This window comes from Cydia amplana, chromosome 12 (genome assembly GCF_948474715.1).
Source record: "Cydia amplana chromosome 12, ilCydAmpl1.1, whole genome shotgun sequence".
Lineage (NCBI taxonomy): Eukaryota > Metazoa > Arthropoda > Insecta > Lepidoptera > Tortricidae > Cydia > Cydia amplana.
The window spans coordinates 3,214,850-3,223,637 of record NC_086080.1 but is presented as its reverse complement, the minus strand read 5'-3'; the positions used below and the strand labels follow the sequence as shown (position 1 = coordinate 3,223,637).

Below are 8,788 nucleotides of genomic sequence, written 5' to 3'. Positions count from 1 at the left end.
TATTGTATACCGATAAAATATTGATCAGCTGAAAATTCTTTGGAAGTATAAAAGTACTAGGATCTGATTAATTGTCTTACATAATGCTATTTTATTATTAAAAACATTAAATAGGTAACAAACGCCCTCAATAATCCTGAATTATTTTAAACATTTTTATATTCGGATTTAAAAGATAAATAGTCCATACCGGAAAAATGGCAATGTGTATAATATAGGCACCGTAGAACTATTCCTAAGAAGTCTGAAATTCGGTATATTTACTTTCATGCATGTTTAGTTTTATTTATATTTAAAGTAACGTATTTCGTAAGTAATCAATCCATGTGTACTCTTAAAAGTTTACATATTTAAGGACATAAGTACCTACTCTTAATGACCGAAATATTATGTCTATGTCTCATTGAAGTTCAACTAATTTGCAGTCTCAATAAAGCTTATAAATGTTAATTTACATGTTACAGATAACTCAGACAATAATTATTATGCTTATCTTGTTTTCTTGTGTCAGAAAAGCAAAGAAAGAACTACCTACGGGTATCACCATGACAATTGTACTAAGTACATACTTAAGCTAAACGTTTTAATCCTACGAAGATTTAAAGGGGCTCACTGATTAACAGTCCGCCGGACGGTATCGGCCTGTCAGTTAGAACAAAAAGTTGACAATTCCGAACAACTGACAGGCCGATACCGGCCGGCGGACTGTTAATCAGTGGGCCCCTTAAAACAATATCATACCAACACACTTTTTATTTTTAATAAAATAACAGAGGTAGTCAAAGCTTTGGTAAAGGGTCCATTTATCTAAATTCATACTAATAAAGACATACAGTCTTATATGTATGTCTTATTGTTTATCACATTTATTCATTCGCAGTTCAGTTTCAGACTTTCAAATATGCATTTCTAGAGATATGTTAAATTCTTTAGCTAATGTCATATACATTTTGAAAGTTTTAGACCTATCTTTATCACACATCGATACTTAAGTATATTTTAAGTAAATAAAAACAACTCTTTTATTATTCGAAATAAGATAATAAATGCCTAGTGCAAAAGTGCTTTATATGAAGTGTAAATATAAGAAGGTTTAATAAAGTTTTTTTTTAAATAACAATGTAAGCTATAGGTATACGCTAAACCAAAACATTGCAAGAAAATTCGATTGCCCACTAAGTACTTTCTCATATTTACCTACTCGCATCGTTGATTTTTTTATGTCCTTAAAATTAGCAATTATTTTTCATTTTATCATCAACAATAACATTGATGAAAAGTCACAGGCATGAATGTTTAATTGGCGAAATTTTATGTTAAACAATTGTTTTAATTTTAAATATTTTAGCTAAAATACAACTCTCAGATTGATTAAGAAACAGAGCTAAAAGCTCAAGTCAATACGAGTACAAGTTTAGACTTAGATTTTTGGGGCACTCCCCCATTTTTTACAAATCACTATTGCCGACCTAAAATTATTACTATCTCTAAGGGCCACCCCACATCTAGCGTCTTTCGAGCGTCGGCGTCTCGTCGGCGTCTACAACTCTATGGCCCTGCTCGACGCAACGTCGACGCGACGTCGACGCAACTGCGCAGCGACGTCATTTTCCATAGCGCTGACCGACGCCGACGCTCGAAAGACGCCAGATGTGGGGTGGCCTGCCTGGTGGGGGGTAAGCTGCAATCCAAGAAGAACAAATCTTATATTTTCTATGAAGACACAAATAACTAAAAACCAACTAACGAAAAAAATTGCAATTAACTTGTCGTGATTCCAAAAAATTGGTCGAGATAGAGGTTTACGTCACCTTGGAATTAAAATGGTACCTACTTAGCGTCACTTGCACCATCCCATTTACCGTGTCAAATTGTACTGGTAACCATGGTAACTCCAGGTTTAACCGGTTAAGGTGACAGTCCATTTCCAACCGCAGCTGCACTACTGTTCATTTTACTATGGAAATTGACAGTAACAGCGACGCGTTCAGTACCAGTAGTGCAGCTGTGGTCAGAAATGGAATGTTACCCTTAACCCCCGATTAGTGGGATGGTGCAAGTGGCACTTAAATAGAGTTATAAGTTTGAGAAACCCTTTCGAGAGAGAGAGAGATTCGAAGATACTGAATCTCTCTTCTTAAGAGAGATTCAGTATCTTCGTATGATCCTCACACGTCGCCCCTTCCCGTCTTCGTCGTCGCTGTCGCAAGATGGCTGCCGGTGGCCCAGCATCAGCGCTTGCACGTCGGGGTTGAGCGGCAGGGCGGGGAAGGAAGAGCGCCGCACCATCGGTACTGGGCGACCTGCTGTGATGGACAGAGATGGTTAGATTTAGTCTGCTTTGGGTGATATGGGTGCACAAAGTTAAGTCATCATCTTCCTCGCGTTGTCCCGGCATTTTTGCCACGGCTCATAGGAGCCTGGGGTCCGCTTGGCAACTAATCCCAGTAATGGGCGTGGGCACTAGTTTTTACGAAAGCGACTGCCATCTGACCTTCCAACCCAGAGGGTAAACTAGGCCCGTATTGGGATTAGTCCGGTTTCCTCACGATGTTTTCCTTCACCGAAAAGCGACTGGTAAATATCAAATGATATTTCGTACATAAGTTCCGAAAAACTCATTGGTACGAGCCGGGGTTCGAACCCGCGACCTCCGGATTGCAAGTCGCACGCTCTTACCGCTAGGCCACCAGCGCTTCACACACACAAGGGGTGCACAAAGTTAAGTACTGTGAAAATAATAGAGACAAGGTCTTTGTTAAGCTATCTACTAGGTATCTAGGTTTAGTTTCAGTACAGGCATTACATAGGGCAAGCATTGCACAAAAATATTTGTTGAAACCTAAATGGATTAACAATTTAAGTACATGAACTTCCTTAATTTGTATTAAGTAATTATTTTATCATTTTCATTGTTTCTGAAAAGGCTTCACGTCCATTTTCTAGTTACCTATCTCATTTCATTACATGTACTCGTATTATGACATAATCAGGTATATTAAACTGCGACAAGCTCCTGTAGGTCATCCTACCTAAATACCGTTGGGCGGATAGAGTGGAGGTAGATATCCGTGAACTCGGCGTCGGCGAAAGCTGGCGTGATACCGCTCAAAATCGTCAAAATGGCTCTTGTGTTGGAGGCCAAGACTTGTGGGTTATCGCGCCAGCCAAGTAAGTACTTTGCTTAGTCTGGGACTAGACCTGATACGCGTACGTCGGCTATTATACGTCGTGAAACGACAGCGTGCAGGTAATATTGTCTTGTCTGAGGCTTTGTCAAGCGTGTATGTTGGAACTATAACAGTAGGTTGATCAGTATACAGTTAGGTGCAAAACTGACCCAATAGTAGCGTTGATTTTTTTGGTTTTATTGGTTGCATAGGTTGGTCCCTCTTTTACAAGAAACGCCAAACAAAAAGAAAAAAATTACAATATCGCTCGCAATAAAAAAATACAAACGAAAAGAAAAAAAGAAATATTATATGTTATATTTACAATATTATCGCGTATTACTAAAACTATACCGCACGCATACATAAAAGTGGCGTAAGCACCTCGAAAACAATTTCCTGTCTCTTCTATTCTGGTATAGATCTACGAGTATGTTCCTACTTCCTCGTAACACAAAACCGGATTCCCTTTATATAACTTGACAATAGCTTAATGAAGAAAGTGCATGAATGCATTCACCTGCACATTATTGCATTCCTGGGAATACTCGCGCTCTTAAGCGCTCTTCACACGGGATGCACGCACGGCTCTGAGGGACTACCGCGAAATGACGTTATCTGCCTCTCTATTGCTCTTGCACATTCAATCAATAAAGAGGTAAATACAAAAAGTTCTATATTTTTATAGGTCTACCCAACTACGAAACAAATCAAATTATTTTTAAGAAAATACTTTAATTTTTTTTAAGTAGTCACAGATATTTAAATTATAATCTGAAATAGATATCATAAGTACACTAAAGAAAATGTGACCAAATCCTCCGGTGGCCGAGTGATGGGTGGTCTATTTCAGTTTATAGGTCTACCGTTTAACTCAAGCGGTTGGTGAGAGAATATTATGGCCAGCTACGGACTGGTAGAAGATACTTTTAATATATATTAAGAATTTCATCTAAATATTCCATCGCTGTCTTGTTTTCATACCAGAGCGTAGTGCGGATCCACATCCGATGTGAAGATCGCTTTAGAATATCTCGAAAGGCATACCCATGGACTTAATTTAATTTCTAGACGCGTTCTAGCTATTGCTGCGGTATTCTGGGACGCTATTCAACTTAGAGAGGTATTTTCGGAGCCAGTGAAGAAGCGACGTTCCCTGGTTCTAATTGTTCTCTGCATACCAGAATGGAGATTGTGACGATATAATCTGCCACAACGATGTACAAAAGTAGAGAGAGATTATTTAATTAGAGGTAAATGACAAATGAAATAATGTGCATATATAAATGAAATAAAATGAAATAAATAAATTTGACAGACTATCTAAATATAAAGAGTATACCTAATTCATTTCATAAAGGTACAGGTTAAAAGATGACACGCTAGACCAGGCCGGGGCCGGGCCGGAGCTTCCGGCGCTTCGTTTTCTATGGAAAGTATCACGTGATCACCGATCAGCCGTCATAGAAAATGATATAAGCTATAGTAGATATATATTTACAAACCAACCTATACTAGTCTACATACTTACCTAGTACCTACTTAAGATTGTTAAGATTTTGCAGATATAGGTATTGGTAGTATTAAATTTCCAATTAGTATTACCTACTTACAGGTACGTACGTACGTACCTAATAAGCGCCGCACCGTACAGCTACTGAAATTAGTGAAACCATATGAAGCCTTTGACTACTCATTCGGAACATCATTTAGGAGACTAATCAGACGTAAATGCTACTGGGTATTAATTATGAACATAGGTATACATATAGGTATTAGGTATTAAGTAGGTTCAATAACAAAAATGTTCAATCAATGTTAAGCGAATAAAGTCCATTTTAGAATAAAATCACTAACAATGCAAAACACTAACTAAAGAAGAGCTTACATTCTCAAAAAACACAAGTAAACTTGTGGCACTAGCATAAATTAAGTAGGAGAATACCTATTTAAAAGCAATAAATGTAATAGCAAATAAATTAAAGCAATAACAAAATTATTGATGGAAATATCTGCACTGGATTGCAATAACGGAGAAGGGTTCTAATTGAAGAATTTGATAAAATTTAAATAATATTTTGATACGACTATGATTCCTTGACGTCTGACACATCGCACACCATTAAGTAAGTGCTAGTAAAATGCCATGAGATAACTGCTGATTGTATTTCGTCAGCACCAATCAGCGTGATTATTATGACATTTATGACGCATCAAAATTGCATTTTGTCTAAGGGCGTTTTTTTTTTAAAGTTGTCCCCTACACTTTTTTTTCAAATTTGGGATTTTTTATGTTATTTCTACTCAGAATCACGAGCTCTTTCTATTCTAATAGGAGAAAAGAGTGTCCTAAGGTTTTTATTTCCATTCCGTCACCATTTTTCATAGACTTTGTATGGCAGTCGCGGAATGGAAAGATCGAAAAATGTATGGAAATTTTGGGACACTTTTTTTCTCCTATTAGGATAGAAAGAGCTCGTGATTCTGGGTAAAAATAACATAAAAAATCCCAAATTTGACAAAAAAAGTGTAGGGAACAACTTTTTAAAAAAACGCCCCTAAAGCAGAGACGCTTTCCTCATAGATTTTCCTTATTTAACCCGCCTGTTGCTATCCCTATTGCACGCACATAATTATATTGCTGTCCCGCCCATGATGCCGGTTGTAAATGTCACTGTGCCAACTTGACAGCAATATAATTTTATTATGGGTGCAATAAACATTGCAACAGGTACCAATATACGAAAATCTACGTGGAAAGGGTCTCTTCTTTAGACAAGTTTTAATTTGCGGGCGCTAGAGGTAGAGGATATCAAATTGTGAAATCAGAATCGGCCTAATAGTATTAAAATGAAAGCAGAACGATATGTCGCCAACATATTCCGTGCCTCTCTTGACAGGTTGGCAGTATCGCAGTTAATTACACTTTTATCTTTTCGGCGCCCAACAAAAGCAATATTCGACTTGTTTTAATGACAGCTCGTGACATGGAAACCATGTAAATGCTTTAGTTGTACGTGGTGATTTTTAAGCCGGAAAGTATTATGGTCAGTTAATAACTAAAACTTGTTAAAAGTAACTAGTGTTTTAAGTGAAGAACTCATCATAATCATAGCACTATATGCAATACATGATGTGCGATGTCATAAGCTTTCAAAAAACATGTCGAATAGAGTTTGAGGTTGGTAACTCGGTATATGTAAGCGACATTAAAATTATTATTAAAAATACATGTATATTTACCTGAAAGTCTTTTTCAGTCGTCAGACAGACCTTGTTTCGAAACATAGTGAAATAAGTTAAACATTGACAGAAGATGGAGATTAGATAGTTAAACATAGTCATAGACATAACAATTAATAGTGTTAGTCATAACAGTTAAAATATAGTGTAAGTCATAACAGTGTTATAGTTCGTTTTTTTTAGCATTAGAAAGAACATGCAAGAAGGTAAGCGATCTTGACATGTCTTTTAATTGAAAAAGGCTTTTTAAAAATCAAAAACTATTTACTTATGAAAGCAGAAGAATATACGAGTAGATGATCGTATTAGATTCATAATTGTTACATATTTGCCGTAACTTATTTTTAAAATGTGTTTTTCAATTAAAAGACAGTCAAGATTGTTTACCTTATTTCTAATGCTAAAAAAAACGAATTAAAGTCATAAACATCAACATTCTCAATAAACATTTAACCAACTATGCTGAAGCGCGTTTTATTTATATTTTCATGTTGATTGTTTTCAAAGTGTTAGCAATCAAATTTTATCCTCTAAGTAAGGGCTCATCCTACAAAAATAATGCATTTAAATTTAAAATAAATAGGGTAGGAAATAAGGTTGGATTTGTTTTATTTTAAAACCGAACGAAAGAAAAATGTAATCCAACTCTTCTCCAGTTGAAAATACATTTCACAGAAAAAAAATGTACAAGGTACAGGTAGAACCTATAGGGTTTTAGGATCATAAAACACAATAATTTGAATTCGTTACCTCGAAATATATCTGACAATAAAATAATCCATTTATTTTCTTTCAGAAATGAATTGAAATAGACTACGCGAAATAAAATATTAATTCTACAAATTTATCGATTATTTTTGAAGAAACTGCAACTATCTCGCAATCTGTCAATATTTTTGTAGGTTGTTTCGAATAAATCCAATCGTGTCTGATTTTAAAATAATTTATCAGTATACAAAAAAAGCGCGTCAGCATACTTGCCATTGTATGTGAACCTCATATAAACAACGAAGATTTAAAAATAACCATCTCAAAATAGATATAAAAACATACCAAAGAGCTTAGCAACCGATTGCCGCTTCACAAGCCTGGGTTCCGCTGTCTCTGTAGGCGTTGAACCGTCTGTCTGAGCCTTTCTATCAGACAAGTAGGAGTTAGTGGAGTCTCCACGGGTATATGGACGACTCTGGCGTCTATTCTTTTCCTCCCCACTAACCACTGATTCTGCTATTTGAAACAATTGAATACCGAATCGGCTCGATTCTCGACGCAACTGCTTTTTGTTTGCAAACTCTGCCAATGATTGCCTTCTTTCTCCATCAGGATTCAGTTTTCTCCGCTCACGTTCTTCTTCTTTAGCTTTCAGTGCGTCTAGAACTGCGTTGACACCTAGAGCCACTAAGAATACTGTTATGCCAATGACAGCTATAGCGTTACTGCTGTTGTCTAAATCTTTCGATCTTGTTTTGTTTTTCTTGATCAGAGCTGGTTTTTCGGTAAACACTTCTAAAATGCTGCAGGCATTGTAGAAAAATAGTGGGATTATCTTTGTTTTGATTTTTATTTTCACATCTTCCTTGGTGACTGATGTGTCTGGGACTAAAATTTCAGGGATTTCTTGTGCCAAATCAGGTAGCGGTTCTGGAGCATGTTCTTCTATAACATTCTCAGACGTGAACCAACTGTTGAGGCAGTACAAACAATACAGTATCAAAAACGCGATAAAAACCAAGATTTTATGTTCATTCATGTTTACATAGCAGAAGCACTGTTTTGTTTAGACTCAGATCGAATCCGCACGCGTCTGTTTGTGGAAAGAATCTTATTTATCAAATCGAGCACAGTTTCTCCAGTATTCACTGATATTTGTTGTTTTCTGACTGATTTAGGAACGCGTCGGGTCTTGTTTTGATCGGTGTGGTTACTACCCTTTGCGCATGTGCGTGCTGCCCTGGCCAGGTATTATCCTTGCATACCGAGCCTGGGGGAAGCTGAGGGCCTAACCGACTGGTATAACTGAGGCCTCCACATCCGTAGCAACTATTTGTATCAGGAAACCTCGCTTACGCTGGTTTTGTTTAAGCAGTTGGCTTGCCCGGTCTGATTATCGATAGGAATATCTCTCCAGGGCTGTCCATGCTTGTATATGCTTCTGTATTCACACACACGCCGATAAGCCCGTTACAGGGGATACCTTTGTTTTGTAAGGAATTCCTTATCAACATTTTATGAGATCGACATACGGTATAAAGGGTGTATTCAGATACATAAGCGACAAAAGAATATCAATTCAATACTTTTATTACACCACGCACACGCATACTACGTAGTTTTATTTTAGAACAAGCACATAAATTCAATTCGATTATATTTTG

At 36.8% G+C, this 8,788-nt stretch overlaps 1 protein-coding gene across 2 annotated transcripts; it reads right to left on the bottom strand.

Moving 5' to 3' along the window:
• Positions 1-2,143: 2,143 nt before the first annotated feature.
• Positions 2,144-8,418, bottom strand: LOC134652569 (uncharacterized). Of its 2 annotated transcripts, XM_063507733.1 has the most exons (3): positions 7,467-8,418; positions 6,414-6,443; positions 2,179-2,306 (listed from the first exon to the last, which is right to left on the bottom strand). In XM_063507733.1, the coding sequence occupies exons 1-2, from the start codon at positions 8,161-8,163 to the stop codon at positions 6,427-6,429; spliced, it is 714 nt and encodes a 237-aa protein (XP_063363803.1). In that variant the 5' UTR covers positions 8,164-8,418; the 3' UTR covers positions 2,179-2,306; positions 6,414-6,426. The 2 variants fall into 2 exon arrangements, with proteins under 2 accessions (XP_063363802.1, XP_063363803.1); XM_063507732.1 differs by lacking the exon at positions 6,414-6,443 and having other exon boundaries at positions 2,144-2,306.
• Between the last annotated feature and the right edge of the window lie 370 nt (positions 8,419-8,788).

Coding starts and splice junctions, on each gene's coding strand:
- LOC134652569 (XM_063507732.1), bottom strand. CDS start 8,163: ATGAATGAACATAAAATCTTGGTTTTTATCGCGTTTTTGATACTGTAT. Junction 2,307..7,466: donor ATCGGTTGCTAAGCTCTTTG/GTATGTTTTTAT, acceptor TGTCCATCACAG/CAGGTCGCCCAGTACCGATG.